At 32.0% G+C, this 19,248-nt stretch overlaps 3 protein-coding genes across 4 annotated transcripts; all 3 read left to right on the top strand.

The window, feature by feature from the left end:
• The first annotated feature begins 523 nt into the window (after positions 1-523).
• Positions 524-3,527, top strand: LOC107908901 (ABSCISIC ACID-INSENSITIVE 5-like protein 7). 2 transcript variants are annotated; one of them, XM_016836193.2, is made up of 5 exons: positions 530-719; positions 1,563-2,593; positions 2,688-2,759; positions 2,851-2,880; positions 3,142-3,527. In XM_016836193.2, exons 2-5 carry the CDS (start codon positions 1,604-1,606, stop codon positions 3,214-3,216), a joined length of 1,167 nt encoding a protein of 388 aa, XP_016691682.1. In that variant the 5' UTR covers positions 530-719; positions 1,563-1,603; the 3' UTR covers positions 3,217-3,527. The 2 variants fall into 2 exon arrangements, with proteins under 2 accessions (XP_016691681.1, XP_016691682.1); XM_016836192.2 differs by having other exon boundaries at positions 524-2,593.
• A 3,245-nt stretch (positions 3,528-6,772) lies between these two features.
• On the top strand, positions 6,773-9,106 carry LOC107908900 (thioredoxin M3, chloroplastic). Its single transcript, XM_016836191.2, has 2 exons — positions 6,773-7,042; positions 7,967-9,106. Exons 1-2 carry the CDS (start codon positions 6,844-6,846, stop codon positions 8,284-8,286), a joined length of 519 nt encoding a protein of 172 aa, XP_016691680.1. The 5' UTR covers positions 6,773-6,843; the 3' UTR covers positions 8,287-9,106.
• A 7,625-nt stretch (positions 9,107-16,731) lies between these two features.
• On the top strand, positions 16,732-18,723 carry LOC107908899 (U-box domain-containing protein 26). Its single transcript, XM_016836190.2, has one exon. It carries the CDS (start codon positions 17,233-17,235, stop codon positions 18,481-18,483), a length of 1,251 nt encoding a protein of 416 aa, XP_016691679.1. The 5' UTR covers positions 16,732-17,232; the 3' UTR covers positions 18,484-18,723.
• The last annotated feature ends 525 nt before the right edge of the window (positions 18,724-19,248 follow it).

Raw genomic sequence — 19,248 nt, 5'->3', positions numbered from 1 at the left:
TTAACAATAAAACGAGTATTATATAATATCCAAATATTAACAATATAATAGTAAAATTGTAGCAAAATAGTGGCAAAAAGTGATAAAATAACAACAAAATATGAAAAAACAACAACGAAAACAGTAGGGTTTTTTTAAATTGAAAATTTGGGCCGACCTTAGGAAAAGCTTATCCGAGGTCCGACCCATTTTCTAAACTAACCCTATTTTTTTACTATATTTTTGTCCAAACTATCTCATTTTTCGAGCGACCCGACCCATGGACAACTCTAAATTAACTCAGTAAAAAAATTTATAAATCCACGTCAACATTTTAACCAAAAACAATTAACTGTATTACTTACTCGAGATGATTTAGAAGTAGGATTTAGATTATTTAAAATAAAATATATAAACTAATATCAAATTTGAACATAATATAGGGACTAAAACAATAATTTAACCTTACAAAAGATGGAAATTACAATTAAATCCTCAAAAATCTGGGGAAAAAGCTCCTTAAATTTCGACTAAGCGTCGAGGCGACAATAGACACTTGTCGTCTCCACAAAGCTAAAGCCTCCCCTCTGTGTTTTTTCCCCCCCTTTCTTCAAAGAAAAACGACACAATTTTCAGCTCGCTCTAGTCCATCACCACCACACACTCTCGATTTTCAACAAAATTTTTTTATTTTATTTTTTGGGTTTTAATTTTAAACCCGAAAAAATAAAAATTTAAAGGTGAAGAAAAAAAAAAGAACACAAAGGAAGCAGTCTCTTTCGTTTCTTCTATCACTATTATACTTTACCCTTTCTCTCCCTTTTTCTTCCTTTGTTCTTTACTGTTTTATAATTTTTTTGTTATTTTTGTTTGCCTTTTTATGTAATTTTAGTTTTGCTTGATTAAAGAAACTATTTTGAATGTTTTAATGAAGGGATCTTGTTACCTGAGCTAATTTAGCTGCTTTTTTTAAAAAAAATTTAAAAAATATATATTTTTCCTTCATTTGATTTTCTTTTTGTTACTGGGTTTTTTTTTCAATATTTTAACATGTTGTTGATGGGTTTAATGGTTAAAAATTTGGGTTGGTTTTAGATTTTGTTAAAGCTTTGATTTTTTATTTTTATTTTTCTGTGAAATAGCAGCTGGACACTTGTTACTTGTTAATTAGCTTCTACCTCTAGGATTAATATATTGTTTGTGGATCTGGGAAATTTATATATACACTTTCTGCTTTATCCTTATTGTCTGCATAGTTTGGAAGGATTTGCAAGAAAATTTGTTTGTTTATGTGTATAATTGTATTTTTCTACTATTTGCTGAAGAGAATGTTGAAAATTTCAAGATTTTAACATGAAAGTTTTAATCTTTATTGTTTTGCTCATGAATGCTATGATTAGATTTAATTTTGGTTTAATGGAATTTGGGATTAAAATGGCTGTAATTGGAACTATGGTGAGAATGATATATATGGTTAGCTTGCACTTTGCTTTGTTTGGTGAACATGTATTAGATCTTAAGTTAAAGAAAAGGAAAGTGAATGTCATAATCATCTCATCTACTTTAGTTGATGGAATTTATAGGGCAATTTGATTGTGGCCATAATATTTTGCTGTTGTGGAAAATGGGATCTCATTTAAATTTCAAGAACTTTGGTGGTGATGGGAACAACGGGTCGAAGCCGGTTGTGAATTCGCCGTTTGTTAGGCAGTCATCTATATATTCATTGACCTTTGATGAGTTGCAGAGCACTTTTGGTGGACTTGGGAAGGATTTTGGGTCAATGAATATGGATGAATTGTTGAGGAATATATCGACGGCGGAAGAGACTCAATCAGCTATGACGGCTTCGGTTAGTGTGGGTGAAGGAGGAGATGTTTCTGGTGGGAATTTGCAGAAACAAGGGTCGCTGACGTTGCCGAGGACTTTGAGTCAAAAAACGGTCGATGAAGTATGGAAGTACTTGATGAAAGAAAGTGATGGTGGCAGTAATGATGGAAGTACCGGTGGAGAAGCGAATTTGCCGCAGAGGCAACAGACGTTAGGAACGATGACGCTTGAGGAGTTCTTGGCAAGGGCAGGTGTTGTAAGGGAAGATATGCAACAGATTGGGATGGTGAACAATGGTGGATTCTTCGCTGACAACTCGGCTTTAGCTCTCGGGTTTCAACAGGCAAATACAAACAATGGGTTTGCAAGTGGAGTCAAATCATCGTCACAGCTGCAACAGCAGCCACAGCCACTCTTTCCCAAGCAACAAGTAGTTGCTTTTGCTCCTCCTATGCACCTTATGAACACGACACTGCTCGCTAGTCCGGGTGCTAAGGGTTCAGTGGTTGGAATTGGTGACCCTTCTATGAATAATAATCTGGTTCAGACCACAGGGCTGCAGGGTGGTGGGATGGGGATAGTTGGTTTAGGCTCACCCGCAAGCCAGATATCTTCTGATGTGGTTTCAAAGAACAGCACCGATACCACTTCGCCATCACCAGTTCCTTACATATTCGGCCGAGGAAGAAAATGGGGTGCAAATTTGGAGAAAGTAGTTGAGAGAAGGCAAAGGAGAATGATTAAGAACAGAGAGTCAGCTGCAAGATCACGAGCTCGCAAGCAGGTGAGTTTGGTCATTTAGCCTCCATTTTGTTTCGTGTATGAATAAAGCTCGTTTATGTGGATATATTGAATCAACTGTTGTGAGTTTCTTGTAGGCCTATACATTGGAACTCGAAGCAGAGGTCGCAAAGCTTAAAGAAATGAACCAAGAATTGTTGAAGAAACAGGTTCCTATTATCTGCTAACTAAGATTCTTCGTGTTTTATTGAAAAAACGTCCGGTAGACGGCCGTCCTTAACCATACTTTGGTTGGTGCAGGAGGAAATGATGGAAATGCAGAAAAACCAGGTAATGCTCCTTGATTTTAGATTTGTTGCAACTTGAAAAACCTAAAGAAATAGAAACTTTCGGAAACTATAGTATAATGACATACGGATATTCATTGAAATGCTGTCGTGTTTTAGGATGTTTATTTAGATGCACCGTATTTTCACATAGCGATAGTAGTAAAACGCAAATCCCGCATAACATACATGTTTTGTCTCTTTCTATTGCTAACCTCATTATAATGCCGATATGTTTCGGTTTTCCGTTGCCTAATTCGAACAGATGCTAGAGAAAGTGAATCGACCATGGGGACGTAAAAGACAATGCTTGAGAAGAACAATAACATGCCCTTGGTAGAAAATCTCGGCTGGCGGTACGAACACGAGGGGATTGCAGCGTGCATCGATCATCCGTATTGATGCTGCAAAAGGGGTAGGCATCTGTATGTATAGAATCAAAAAGGGTTTTTGAGATGAATATTATGAACATCATACTATTAGTTTTGTATATTAGATTTTTCTTTATTGGCTTTGATCTTCAGTTTTGCCGATCAGATGGTATAACCTTGACACAAACAAAGGGATGTAGGAAAAAAAAAACTTGGCTGTTTTAAGTAACCATGGTTAGTTTTTAACCTCCATTAAATCTCACTCTTCGAATTTATAACACATTCTCCATCATTGTATCAAATAAGCTTAAGTTCATGAGCTTTATATATTCCTTGCATATGTCTCATTTGGTCTCTTTAGTCCCTATACTTTATAATTTGAGCCTTCTATTCTTTATAACGTCATTAGCTAGCCTAAATAGTTAATACCGTTTTAACACTTGTTTTAACTCATCGTGTTAATATGGATTTAAGGGTGAGCAAGACTCAATTTGATTCGAAAAACTCGTGAAAAAATTCGAATTTCTAGTTAATCAAATTGAGTTATTCGAGTTTTGAGTTCAATCGAATTAAATTTTACAATTCGAATAATAGATTAGAGTCCTTGTTAATTTTGAAAATGAGCAAAATTATCAATCTCAACAAAAAATTATAAAAAAAGAAATCAAAATAAATTTTAAAATTCAAAATATTTATAAAAATTTCAAAATTTATAATATTTTTTAAAAATTCTAAAATATATATATAAAGAAAGTTAAAAATTTTAAAATATTCTAAAATAATAAATGTTGGAACTAAATAAGTTCATTAACAATTCAAATTTATAATACTAAAATATCCTTTTCTTATTAGTTTGCTTTGAAAAAGTTTTAAAATATACATGGTTTTGAATTTATGTACTTTAACGTGAAATTAGTTATATTGTAATAATATTTTAATTTCACATGTTTAAGTTTTTAATTTAACTCGAACAATTTCACTTGATTCGATTCGAATTTCATTCCATTTGGCTCAATTCGAAAAGAATTCAAATCAAGTTAAGATGATAAAATATAACTCGTCAACTCAATTAACTTGAAACTTTTACAGTCCGTTTGATCAAACGCTCACCCCTAAATGGTTTTATAAACCTTTTTATTTATTTTTTTGAATTTTTAAAGCATTTAACCATCAATCCGGCTATTAAAATCATTTCTATTGAAATCAAACTAGATTAGTCGGATGAATCGGTTGAATTTAAAACCAACTTGTACATTGATCCAAAATAAGACAAAAAAATTTAATTGACTCGAGTTAAAAAATCGACAGTTGAATTGAATTTTATATTTTTAATAATTTATTTAATTTAAAAGGGTACAAGTAACTGGAAAACCGGTGACTTAAAGATCGATTAAAACATTAGGTTTGAGATGTGTAGAAGAACAACCTTAAAAGAAAGAACAAAAGACGTGCACGTTTAGCTTTTGTACTTTTTGTCTTGGTGCTGGACATGTTCTAATCTTGTACTGAACTGAAACAGGTGGCAAAATCAAAGCCTCATCTTTCAAAAAGCCCTTTATCCTACTGACGTGGATGTTCCTTACTTTTCTACTTTTTAATTCGATTAGTACCAAAGAATAAAATTTGCAAGAGCAAGAACATGATGTTTGGTTAGTGAAAGTGAAACCCAGAAAATCCCAGACAATCCACATGTTTTTCTGTAAATTTGTCTAAGGGTTAGGCCGAAACTTTTATAAACAGTGAAAGAATTTGAATAAAAATATAGACTCGAAAAATAAGGTTGGATCTATCTTTTCATTTAGCCCAAACTCAAGCTGAAAGTAGACTTTGATTCAAAGCGAATCAGCTTGAGAGTTGAGGATGGATCAGAGATTGTGGTCGTTGGAGAGAGAACGTAATTTCTCTCTAATGTGGTTTCGGCGACTAAGGCTAAGAAGTTTTTGAGTAAAAGTTGCGAAGTTTACTTACTTAGCCTATGTGCTGAATTTTGGAAGTAAGGAGTTGGGAGTTCAAAATATTCGTATCGTGAGGGATTTTCCTAAGGTGTTTCTGAAAGATTTATTTAATTTGCCGCCAGATCGGAAAGTTGAATTTGGCATTGAGGTGTTTCTTGGTGCTCCACCAATATCCATTGTCGCCTATCGCATGACACCGAAGGATCTCAAGGGGATGAAAGTGTAGTTGTAAGAGCTTTTGGTTGAGGGTTTATTTGCCGAGAATATCACATTGGGGAGTGCCGGTGTTATTTGTGAAATAAAAAGATGATACTTTCAAGCTATGCATTGATTATCACCAACTGAATAAGTTGACGATAAAAAACAAGTATCCTTACTCGGATTGATGACATGTTCGATCGGTTTAAAGATGCGACTATATTTTCAAAAATTGATTTGAGATCTTAGTATTTTCAGCTCAAATAACTCTAAAATTTTATTGGATTGAGCTTGAACTTCTCAATCAAGCTTAAAATTTTGTTAAAACCTAATCCAACCCTACTTATGAACAACTTTAATTTTTATGAATTGAAGAAATCTTTAAAATACATGTTTGTCGCCTTGTTGAAAGGGGGATGATAAAAAGGTTGTAAGAATGGAGAATCTGCAGCTTTTTCTGGTTTCCTTTGATCTATTAGGCTATTCAGATTCCTGGGAATAGAAAAAGCATAGCTAATAAGGTTGTTTTTATGAATTTAGTCCTTATATTTTTAGAATTTTAAAATTTAGGTTTAATTTTAATATTTTTTTAAATTAGTTACCGTAACATTTAAAAAGAAAAAAATTATTCACTTGATTGCCATGTTTTTTTTATTTAATTAGTTGTTGTGATATTTTGAAATAATAATAATAAAAAGCTATTAGGTTGATAGCCATATAATTAAAAAAAATATTGTAATTTACCCGAATTTAATAAAAAAATAAAAAAATAAATAATTGGACTTGAATTTTAAAATCTAAAAATTAGAGAAATTAAATTTCTAAAAATAAAAATATAGAAACTAAATTTATAATTCTTAAAAAAATACAGTAATTATAAGCATATTTTAACCTACGTAATAATTATGTTGCATCAATATATGTTATTTGTATTCTAACCGAGTAAGTCGTGCATGATTTTTTTTTTTAAAATAATTTAAATGTTAATTTCATAGTTTATGTTCTTTTTAATAACGGTTTTCAATTTTATTTTCCGTTCTTTACCGAATGCCTTTTATTGCAATTATATTCTTGAAAAAAAAGTTATGAAATGATCATACAATTGATTGTATTTGTCTTATTTTATTTAATTCTGATATTTGGATGATGGAAAGATAATGGAATAATTCTAAAGTTACGACAATAACAAGTTTAACCTTTAATATTTATTAACACATAATTTAATAAAAACGGGAGTTGAACCTAAAACATCAAATTCCTCGAGTTTAAGCATGTCATGTATTTGCTAATGATTTACAGTGGGCCCATTAGGCCCATCCCTACCATACCCACTAACACCATATCCAATGGGGCTCGGCATTTAAGGTACACTTCTATTTTGTACAAAAATCATTCAATTTCTCAGTTAAAAGACCTCTCTTTTCGTCATTTTTCTGTTCTCCAATGGCTTCTTCTTCTACTTCGGTTACTCCATCATCTCATTTGGCTGCCAAACTCGCTCACCCACGCGCCATTTCTTCTCATTTTTCCTCTAATCCCAACTCTTTGAACATCTCCTTTCCTTTGAAAAATGGGTCCTTTAAGCTTCGTCGCAATGCGCCTTCTATCACTCTCAAAACCCTTTTTGCCCATGACCCCAAAGGTAATCTCTTTCGCTTTGTTCCATTATATAATACTGTTTGAATTTCTGGGTTTTGATTTTGATTTTTTGGGGGGGGATTTATGGCTTATCTAGTGTTGTTTGATTGTTTGGTTGCCCAGAAACTTAATAAAGAAAACAGGCAAAAAATTTCCGGGAATTTGGCAATTTTAGCTTAAAGAAATCAGAAGGGGTTTGCATGTGTGTTATAATTGATCAAATTGGTCGTAATCGTAGCAACTAGCTTCTAATTGTTTGGTTGCGCAGAAACATGAGAAAAGAAAACAGGCAAATTTTTTTCGGGAATTTGCAAAATCTATTAGCTTAAAGCAATCAAAAAGGGGTGTGTAATTATGTGTTAAGACGCTCAGTTAGTGATAATTGTAGCAGCTACTACCAAGTCTAAGAAATAGTTTTAACTTTGAAGGATTAGTGCTTTTGAATTAGCATTAAAAGGTTAAAAACTTGACCTTTTTCAGAAAGGATTTTTGTTAGAACTATGAGAATCAAAGATCACTTTTTGCCAATGTTTTGGTCTTTTTGGTTGGAAATTGGATGCTCTAACATGTTTGGTCTTTTAGGGTTTACGGACCAAAGCAATAGAAGAGCGATTCAACTGATTTCATTCAATTTTAGGAAAGTGTAATGCAGAACAATTCTGTTAAAATGTTGTTCATGTCGATCCTGGCAGATTAGATTCCGGCAAAAATTTCACATACTGTAACAATCACTATGAACTTGCATGCGAATTTGATGTTCTCAAAGGTGCTTAATTCGTAAAACGAATATGATCTATCAGCTGAAAAAACTTGTTTGTTGTTGTGCACTAGAAAATTGATCAATTGTTTTTCTCATGTGTTAAGAGCAATTTTCATAGAGCATGTGTGTCTATATTCAATGGTAGTCTTTTTCATTAATGTCGTGTAGCTGCTGTGGTTACTAAAGACACATGGGAGAAATCAGTAATGAATAGTGATGCCCCCGTTCTTGTCGAATTTTATGCGAGCTGGTGTGGTCCTTGTATGATGGTCCACCGCATTATCGATGAGATTGCAAGTGAATATGCTGGTAGAGTGAGCTGCTTTATTCTCAATACTGACACCGACTTTCCAGTTGCAGAGGTTTATAACATTATGGCCGTACCGGTGGTGTTACTGTTCAAAAACGGAGAGAGGAAAGAGTCTGTTGTTGGTACCATGCCAAAGGAGTACTATATAGCTGCCATAGAAAGGATTCTGAAATCATGAACGATGAAACGGTGCGTAACCAGGATCTACGGTAAAGCTTTTTGCCCTCTCTGGTGTATATAATGTTAATCGGTGCACAAGTTGTTCATCCTTTAGTTGGCATCATGGTAGTGAAACTGGAGTCCCTAAAACTATAAAACTGATGTTACCGATGCAATCTTCCCGGTGTACCCAGATTCTCTTTTGGATTACTTTGTGTACTGTTCTATCAAGCTAGAAATGTTTTTTGTTGAAGATAGGAAGCATTAATCAGTGAGAATGATTAGGGGTGTAATCGAGCTGAGTCGAGCTCAAGCTTGACTCGAAATTCAGTGCTCGATACTCTGCTCGAGCTTTGATGAACATCTATTTTTATGCTCGAGCTTGGCCCAAGATATAAATTTTTGTATTCAAGTTCAAATTCAAAAATCAAACTTAGGGTTAATAATGGATATATATTAAGGGCAATAATGTAGTTTAATAATATAAATATATTAAAAATGAAAGCTCGATAAGGCTTGTAAGTTGTTTGAGCTGAGTATAATTAAGCTCAAATTCAGCTTGACCAATAGTTGGAGCTTGACTCGATAATTATTGAGCCGAGTTCAAGTTTTTCTTGAGGCGAACATAAGTAGTTTGGGAACCAGTGTCTTATTTGCACTCATAAAAATGATTGTGTTCCATTATCATAGCTCCAAAACAATTATTTTTAGGTCGTTACAATTATTATTGAAGATTAGGCTTAATACATTATTTGGTCCTCGAGATTGACACTCTTTTTGTAATATGGTACTTGTATTTCCTTTTTGGTCCAATGTGATATCTATATTTTGAAAAGTTATACATTTTGGTGTGCAAAGATAATGATATTACTTTTTTAGAGTTTAATTCGGATTCTAAAGATTAATTTGGCCAGCGTTAATTGCTAATATTTTCAGGTTTGAATTTCATGATTTTGTTAATAGAATAAATTTAATATTAATTGTGATTTTTTTTATTTTATGTTTAATTTGTTAAATGTAGTTTGATGGTTGAAATTTTTTTTGAACTTTAGGGTTGATTTGACGGAAGTTAATTGTTAATATTATTATTTAATTATGATTTTTCATCAAATTAAACATTAAAAAGTTAATATGGAGTAAAAAGTACCATGGAGGTCATTGTACTAGGAGTTAGATTACATTTTATCCATCTACTAAAAAAATGTGCAAACTAGTCATTGTACATTAAATCAAAGAGTATATCTGTTAGAAAATTCATCTATTTATAAATATTAAAAATATTAAAAATTGGCGTGGTTGGCGTAATAATCAAATAGTGACATGTGTCACTTATACTTCATGTTGATATGCAGAGAGTTTTTTAACTATAAAAATAGATGGAGACGAACAAAATCATCTTATATAAAAAAATGTGAATACGGAAATTAAAAGATTAATAATTTATGAATATCTATATGATTGTTTAGGCTCTTGATTGAGTTGGTGCAACGAGTCAATCATAAACTCAATTAGGGAAATTACGGGAATGTTTTTTCATAATTAAAATAAGTCATATTCTTTGAACTCGCATTGATTGCGTTAGTAAAACTTTTAATTTATCATTCAATTAAAATTTTGTTTTGACACTTGTATACATTTTAATTTTACCGTGCACATTTTATTACCTCCTTCAATTGTATATTTATTAATAATGTATTTGATTGAGTTGGTGCCATAAAGTTAACTCGACACCGATTTAAGATTGATAGCACCATTTGTACATATTTAATGTGTTATTAATAATTCGTACATATTTGTGTTTTAAATTTGTGGTTTTCACACGCATACGCATGTGACGCATGTGATAAGATTTTTACTATTAATAATATTGTTGATTGAGATGGTATTTCAAATTGACTGGACGCAAACTTATGATTAATGACGACATCATGATAAATAATTATATTCATTTAGTATTCTTAATCTAATAAATTCATATGTTTAAATTTTGCTTTACTTACCATTTAATTTATTTCTTTATTTTAATATTATACATATTTAATGTGTTATTTTTAATTAGTTTCAAACTATACATTTCATTAGTTATTATATGTTACTTTGAAACACAAATCTATATTCTAAATATGTGATTTCACATGCCTATATGCATGCGATAGAATTTCTTTTTCTAGTAAAAGTTAAACATTCGAAATTTATCTAGATATAATAAAAGTATTAAAAAAATTCACATAATAAAGTTTTAAGGGTTAAATAGGTCATATGTGCCAAAAAATTTTGTTAATTGGTTAAATAGGTCGATTTTTCTTGAAAATTTAAGAAAATAGTCCCTTTTTTTAGAGGGTGTGAAAGCTCGTTCAGTTGGAAGAGCTTTCCTGTCAACTATGTAGAAAGTTCTCCCAGTTGGATGAGTTTTCTTGCCAACTGTGTAGAAAACTTGCTCAGTTTGACGAGCTTTCTTGCCAATTATGCAGCTGGATATGTTTTCACATCTCTTTAAAAAGTTTTCAAAAAATAATTTATAAATATATATATATGGCAAGTTTAAGATTCGTTTAATATTTTAGCTTAGTGCCGAATTGGGGGTGAAGTCAACAATACTTAGGTTTGGGGTCCTCCTTCCTTAATGGTCCATCACTTAAAGAGTTAATCCTGCATTAATCAATGGTCACTTCATCATTAAAATAAGTAATCCTTCTATTATTCGTGCACAGCTCAAGAAACCTTAATTCCCATTATTTTAAGTCTTTCAATGGCTTCATTATTATCCTCTAAAATTCAAGGTCGAATTTCGGTTTTCATCCCTCTCTTATGTTCATATTTTGGTATTTAACCCCTTTACTGTAATATGACATAATTTAACCTTTCTACTTTTACGATGTCATTAGTTTCGCCATTAATTATTTTAATTAAAATAATTATATTTTTAAAAAAAAGAAAAGAAACACCCCACTAATACAAAAACTCATGTCAACATGATATGTTGGAATAAAAAAAAAAGAAACCAAGACTATTAATAGAGTCATGGCGAGAAAATTGTTTTAATGCGTTAGAAATGAATCATAATTTTTGACAGAGTTAAAATGTAATTTTATTATTATATTAATTTGTATAAGACACATTCTTCAAAAGAGATTGCAAGTTCGAATTTTGGAGGCAATGTTGTTAGAAAAAGCAAGCTCAAATCTTGAATTGTTGGGGATAAAGTTGAATTAAGCAACGAACAAGAACGAATAGAGAAAATTAGACATAAATATTTACTTGAAAAAACTCTTCTAAAAAGGATAAAAAACTATGGGTAAAAGAAACTTCACTAAAGCAGCAAATAATTGAAGAGGAGTACAAGATGGAGAAACAAAAACAAACCCAAACCTGAAAATATAAAGTTCTCCCGAAATTCTCCCAAAACTCTCTTAATTGTGTTGTTGAATCACTCTCTCTAGGGTTGTTAAAAGCCCTATTTATAGGTTCAAATTCGTGGGCTAATCTGACTAAAATATCTCTAGAGTTATTAGAGTTCGATTGAGAAAAAATAGTAAAATTTAATTGGGAGAAGAAACCCGATTTAGTAAGGAACACGTCGCCATGTCGTGACGTTGTTTATCGGTTTGTCGAGAAGTCAGCTCTTTCATGTCACGACGTCAACTTTATTTCATCCAAAATGCGAGGTACACTCCACGTGAATATTTACCATAAAATGTACATTAAAGAAAAAAACAAACAAACAAACCTTGCAATTCCACCAAACCTGAATGGCCTAAATGAAAAATTTACCATTTTAAGGGGCCAAAGTTCTTGCTCCTTATCTACGCCCTTGACCGCTAACTAATTACGTCACAAAAGTATTAAGATCAAGTCTATTTAATAGAAGTACATAGACTAAATCTTAAATTTAAACATAATAAAAGGACCCAAACTACAATTCAGCCACAATTAACATGTACCAAGACTTAAAACCGAGCTGTGTACTTTTGAATACTGTGATTAATTGTGAACACTCAAATCTAAACAATTAGTTTGTTTATTTACAATTGGTCCTTGTACATTGTACTATGTCGGTTTAAATATCTTTTACTGAAATTTGTACCTTTTTATTAAATGTGTGATTCGGCCCAATTATTTAATTGGTGGTATATTTGTAAGTCTGATTTAAACAAATTAAATTAATTCAAAAGCACCCAAATTTAATATGCAAAAAAGGAGGGGGAGTTAATTTGGAATAAATCCCTCAAAATACGATAGTACAAAGCACCCAATCTTAGACTTTGACAAATATCGTAGGGAAATAGGGGGAATCTGTGGGTGAGTTTTGTCATCGTTTATGGCATATTCCTGCCAATGATGCTTTTGATGGGTTAGCGTCCTGGTCGGGTTCGAGTTTTATTTTTATTTTTATTTAAATTTTATAATATATAAATCTTTGTACTATAATTATTTGTGTATATATTATTTATATTTATAATTATAATGATGCTTTTACATATAACTTTTAAAAAAAATGGCATATTCTTGGAAATCTTCTATTAAATTTATGATAAGATTTGAGATTAGAGGTTAGTACAATGAATGATATTTAAAAAAGAAAAAGTATTTTTCTTTAATTTTATTGGATGATAAATGGAATTGGTGAAGTGCTCCACTAGAAAATTATTTTGTGGGGTGTTTGAAAATATGCTGCCGTTGTACCTCTCAAGTTCACATGCTAAAACAGGGGAATAAAAAAAATTGATTCGGAATTAAATTATATATTTTATGATAAGTAAAAAATAATTTATATGTTTATAAATTTTAAATAATTAAACTAAATTTTTATGATAATAAAAATGTAAAATAAATATATAATAAGAGACTTTTAACACTTTAAATTTTTTCCCAAACAATTTCATTATAGGTTATGATGATATCTGTTCTTTTTGATATAATGTTTAGAGCTACCAATAACTCCTCCTCAACCCATAAATAGAAGGATAATGTGCTTCAGCACACTTGAAAATCGAACCTACATCCTCCTATATTGGTAATAATCTTTATGCCAATCGAACCAAGACTCAACCTACAAATAGTTCCTCGACGGAACTCTTGACGGAACATAAGTAAAAAAAGGGAATCCAAATTTATTTTACCCTAAATTTGAAAACTATAAAATCTAAAAGTTTCATGCATTGTACCGAATTGAAAGGGCACAAAATTCAATGTTGAGTCATTGGATAATGTTTTTCTTTGAATGCCAAAATTCTAAGTGAAAAATAATTTGTTGCTTATCTTGTTTAATAAATAAACAAATAAATAAAGGTAAAATTTCTCTATTAGTCCTTGTATGATGCATAAGCTACAAATTTAGTTTATATATTCTAATTTGGTTATTTTAATTAATAGATTTAACGGTTATTGTTTGAATGAGAATTGAATTCGAAAAAGTATAAGAATTAAAAATGTTTAAGAAGGACTTAATACACGGCTCGTGCCAAAATTTTATTTAACAAGTTTAATTACTACCATTAGATATTTCGGAAAAATACAAGAATTGAAATTAACCAAAATAGAGTGTAAAGACTAAATTCATAATATTCGTATAGTATAAGGGATTGATAGCAACATTTAACCATAAATGAATGAACTCTGTTACGCTCGAAGGAGGTGGAAACACGTGCTGGTTTGGCACGTGCATCGGGGCAGGCAAATATTAAGTAGGCTGTAGCGGCAATTCATTGCCGGGTTGACCGGATACAGCAAGGAGGGTGGGCGCGTGGATCGTGGGGCGCACTGTTCCCCATCACGCGTGTGCGCCTCCGCCGCTAGACGACACCGACTTTTTCCACCTCTCTTTCCTTTTGCTCTCTTTTAGGCATCCCCTTCCAAATTTACTATTTTAAGCCCTCCATTAATATGATTAATTAAATCTACAACCAATTAACTAATCCGAATAAATTTAAGATAAAATCTACAAATTTACATAAAATAAAATTCGAATCCGAAATCTCAAAATTCTTAAATTAAAATAAATATATGCAAAGATTTCACGTAATGATGAAATGCAAAATCTAAACACTTCATGTTTGCTATAGAGGTGATCATGAGTAAGGTCATACCTTCACCAAATTCCAAAATAATTTTCAAGCTCGAGCTTTAAGGTTGATATCGATTCGGTCGATTCTTTTCAAATTTTGTTAACCGTTCATCATAATTCAGTTCAATTTTTTTATTTTTAGACTTTCTTTTTGGTAAAAAAGAGACAACACTAGGCAATTACGATAACCAATTCATAAATAAACAGAGCAAAGAGTCCCATTGTATCAGCACATTTAGCCATATGATCTGCAACCCCATTTTGAACCCTCAAAATATGTCGGACATGAACCTCTCATCTTCGTTGCAACAATTGATGTAATAGCCTTTGTTTTATGACATTCGAATATGATTTAACAAAATGTCAAAGCATTTTTCGTAATTCTTTCTAAATTACACTAAATTTTCAAAAAAAAATAATTTCACTATTTTAAATATAAAATTATATATTTTTATATCATAAAAATTAAAATCAATTATAAATTAAATATTTTTTTTCAAAATTTCATAAATAATTTAAACACCTCAATTCGAATCGATTTTTTATTTTTCATGCTCAACCCTACTAAACTCAGCTTAACCCGTCTCCCGTAAATAACTCATTCCATTATATTTAAATTCGACTCAAAGCAAACTAAATTAATCCGACCGAACCCAACCTATGAACACCTCTGTGACGTAAATAGTATATATAGAGCGGAAAAGAATATTGTAAGGGGCCCAATGTATTCAACATCGTCCATTCACTTTGGACCCACCCACTTCTATTTGATGTTATTATTCACCATTTTTATCTTATTTATTTTATGATTTTTTTTGATTGGTCAAAAAAAAAGTGGAGAGACAATCTGGAGGGTGGACCCCACATATTCCTCTCTTTATAAAAATAAACATATATCTTAGTCTTTGACCTTTGACTGCCACTACCACTGTACTAACATCAGACAATTCAAACATAATAATTAAATATCCCAATCACTTTCTTCCTTCCACTATTTGATTGAGATTAGATTCCTATTTTCCTTATCAACATTTTATTTTATTTTATCGAGTGCAAGAAGACGTGGGTTCAACGTATTAATATATGCTCTTTTCGATATAATGCTTAAAATAATTTATAACCCCCTTTAATTTACATTCTCTTACATTGACAACAATGTTAATGTCAGTTGAGTTAAGGTTAAATAAAAACTACTTAAACATTAACGGTAAAACAGATATTTATATTCAAAATTCATAAAATAAAACTCATTTAATACGAAAATTTAGAATTGAATAACAATTTTTAAAAAAAAAAACCCCATTAAAGCAATCCAAAAATTTTCTCTGTTTGATATTTTATTACTTGTACTCTTATGGCTTTTAAAAGCAACCTAAGAATTCCATTATGAAGCTAATTATAGCCAAAAGAAAGAAAGAAATATTTGTGGAATCTTTTAGTCATTGCCACCTTTTTTTTAAGCCACAAAAGCTCGAAAGGTGCCATTGGCTTGATTTTTATTTTATAATTTAAAAAAAATTCAATTCAGTCACATAATAAAGCAAAGATTTGACACCCCACCAGGCACCAGACTGTAAAAGCGTTGCCCTTAATTTTTGTCCTCTTTAATCCCATGGGACATACAAACCATGACACAAAAAAGGAAGAAGAAGAAATTCAATGTTTTTTTATGAAAAATAAAATTGAATGAACTTCAATCATAGTATATTTGGTGTTTTGAAAAAAGAAAGAAAGATGGTGCAGTATGTATGAAAACACCAAACTATAAGGATTTAATTGCAAAAGACACTTACGTCAATGATGAAAGTCTAATTATGATTTTAGTCCCTCTACTATTTTATTAGTAAGTCTAATTACCAATTTTTTAATATTATTTAGTAAAATTTTAAAAAAAATCATAAATATTTCAAAAAAAATCAAATAAATAAAAAATCGTATTTCTTAAAAGTACTTTTATATAATATTTTGAATTTAAATTTATTGTTTTAAATATAAAGCCTCGTTTCACCTCATAAAGATATAATTAATCATACATTAAATAGAAAATAGATAAAATTATAAATTGTAAATTAAATTAGTTTAAAATATCATGATAATTCAGATAATTCAGATCGATTTTAAGTTAGATTACATTTTATCTCTTTTATTCAAAAAAATGAGTAAAATAGTCACTGTACATCAAATTAATGAGCAAACCGATCATTTCTATTAAAAATTTAATCCATTTCTACGGTTAACGTGGCTAACAGAATAACAAAAACAATTACACGTGGTGTGCCACGCGTATTAGTGGCAGAGGCAGGATGTTAATCTTGGGGGGACCAAGCTAAAATTAGACATGCTACGTAACAATCGATTCAAAAGAAACAGCATTCTAATATGACAATCGATCTAAACATAAAAATAATCGATCCAAAAGAAATAATATTTTTAAAAAATTACAAAAATCTACTTATATTTTTAGGACATAGCATAAAATTTAAAAAAATTTAAATCTTGGGGGAGCCATGGTCCCCCGAGCCTCTACTACGTTCCACCATTTATTATCTAATATATAAAGACAAAGAACTGGATGGTACAATTACCGCAAACCAAATAGTGGGTGTAATCAGAAGTTAGATTTTAGGGTGAAAAAAAGAAAAGAAAACAGAAAAAGTAGGAACCAAACAAAGTGAGCACATTTCCTTTGACCAAACCTTTTGCTTGGTTAGCCAGTTAGGTTCCAGAGACCGGACTTGTAACTGTCACACGTGTGGACCTTGTCTCTCTGTTCCAACCTGTTCTTTTTTCTTCTTTTTTTTCATATAAAGCTTTCAGGACCAAAAACCACGCATCACTCACAGAGAATTTCCAGTGTCCTTTTTTTAAAAGAAAAAAAAATTATCTGTTCTTGCTTTGGAGATGCCTGGAAGTATAGAACCTTTAGATTTGTGTAATGTTCAAGTTCCGTACTATTTCAGGTGCCCAATCTCACTCGAATTAATGCGTGACCCGGTAACTGTTAGCACCGGCCAGACCTATGACCGAACCAGTATCGAGTCATGGGCTGCTACCGGCAACACCACTTGTCCGGTCACACGAGCACCGCTCTCGGATTTCACTCTCATCCCTAACCATACACTTCGCCGGCTTATACAAGATTGGTGCGTTGCGAACCGGGCTTTTGGTATTGAACGAATTCCCACGCCTAAACAACCGGCTGAACCGGGTATGGTTAGGTCGTTGTTGAACCAGGCTTCAACGGTTTCGAATCCGTTTTCGGTTCGTCATTCTGCTTTGGTTCGACTCAAGGGGTTGGCTCGGGAGTCGGAGAAGAATTGGAACGTGATTTGTTCTCATGAGGCTAGGGAGATACTGATGAGGATTTTGTTTTCCGATGTGAGTTCCGGTTCGTCGGAGTTGAGCCAGGAGGCGCTTGCGGTTTTGGTGATGTTTCAACTCACTGAGTCTGAGTGCACGGGGATCGGTTCAGATTCGAACAGAGTGGTGTATTTGTCGGAACTCTTGTTCCATTCCTCGATCGAAGTACGAGTTAACTCAGCTTCACTCATCGAAACCGTTCTCGCCGGAATGAGATCATCAGATCTCCGAGCTGAGATTTGCAATGTGGATGAAATCTTCGCCGGCGTTACCGATATATTGAAAAACCTAAGTTCGTATCCACGCGCGTTGAGGATCGGCGTTCGAGCTCTTTTCGCCTTGTGCTTACTGAAACAAACTAGGCACAAAGCCGTACAAGCCGGAGCGGCCGAAACGTTGATTGACCGGTTAACTGATCTAGACAAGTGTGATGCCGAACGAGCCCTAGCAACGATAGAACTCTTATGCCGGATCCCCTCGGGTTGCTCCGCCTTCGCCTCACACGCGCTCACTGTCCCGCTTTTGGTAAAGACGATACTGAGGATCTCCGACAGGGCCACGGAATACGCCGCTGGCGCGCTGATGGCACTCTGTTCGGAATCGGAACAGAGTCAAAAGGACGCGGTGAGCGCGGGCGTTCTGACTCAGCTGCTGCTGCTGGTTCAAAGCGATTGTACGGACAGGGCTAAGAGGAAAGCTCAAATGCTGCTTAAATTGCTTCGGGATTCGTGGCCTGAAGATTCCATCGGAAATTCGGATGATTTCGCTTGCAGTGAAATCGTACCTTTTTGAAAACGATAAGTACTTCACCCAGATTCTCCATTAAAAAGAAGACCAATATTTTTAAATTTTTATTATTTTTGCTTAAATCAAAAACCTACAAATTTAAAACCATAATTTCTGGGTTTTTTTTTAGTGTTTAGATCAAAGTATATAGAGGAAGACTGTAATTTTCATGTATCTAATTTTTTGTACCTAAGAATTTTTGTTAAAAGCAAATCAATATGAACAACTTACCTCTCTTCTTGTTCCTATCAACCATTTCCGATTTCATTATCGCTCCAATTTCAATTATTTAATTAAAATATAAAAATATTTTAAAATTTTATAAAATTTAATGTAATCTTTTTATTTTTTAAAAAAATTAAATGTTATTATTTGATTTGATGGATGTGAGTGAACACATGGCTGTTAAGCAGTCCTTTCTTGGAAATTAGAGAATTGGTGTAGGTGATGCGAATTAAGAAAGATTATAAGATAATGATTTTAACAGTTCAATAACTCAAATGAAAATTTTTAAATATTTTATAATTTTTAAAAATTAAATAATTAAAATATAAATTTACTAATGATTAAACATAACCAAATCAATTGCACCAAAACCAAAAAATAATCAGAATAATATCTAAATCTAATAATTAATTTTTTGCATTTTATGTATCCATAAAGATAAAGCGGATAAATATTAACCACGAATTTTAAAATTATTTCATATTCGGAACGAGAATCGAACTAGGTTTTTAACAATAATATCAAGAACTTGTGAACAAAATCTGC

Source organism: Gossypium hirsutum, chromosome D02, assembly GCF_007990345.1.
Source record: "Gossypium hirsutum isolate 1008001.06 chromosome D02, Gossypium_hirsutum_v2.1, whole genome shotgun sequence".
Taxonomy (NCBI): domain Eukaryota; kingdom Viridiplantae; phylum Streptophyta; class Magnoliopsida; order Malvales; family Malvaceae; genus Gossypium; species Gossypium hirsutum.
This window is presented reverse-complemented; position numbering and strand designations above follow the sequence as displayed.

Coding starts and splice junctions, on each gene's coding strand:
- LOC107908901 (XM_016836192.2), top strand. CDS start 1,550: ATGGAATTTATAGGGCAATTTGATTGTGGCCATAATATTTTGCTGTTG. Junction 2,760..2,850: donor AAGAATTGTTGAAGAAACAG/GTTCCTATTATC, acceptor TGGTTGGTGCAG/GAGGAAATGATGGAAATGCA. Junction 2,881..3,141: donor TGGAAATGCAGAAAAACCAG/GTAATGCTCCTT, acceptor TAATTCGAACAG/ATGCTAGAGAAAGTGAATCG.
- LOC107908900 (XM_016836191.2), top strand. CDS start 6,844: ATGGCTTCTTCTTCTACTTCGGTTACTCCATCATCTCATTTGGCTGCC. Junction 7,043..7,966: donor TTTTGCCCATGACCCCAAAG/GTAATCTCTTTC, acceptor AATGTCGTGTAG/CTGCTGTGGTTACTAAAGAC.
- LOC107908899 (XM_016836190.2), top strand. CDS start 17,233: ATGCCTGGAAGTATAGAACCTTTAGATTTGTGTAATGTTCAAGTTCCG.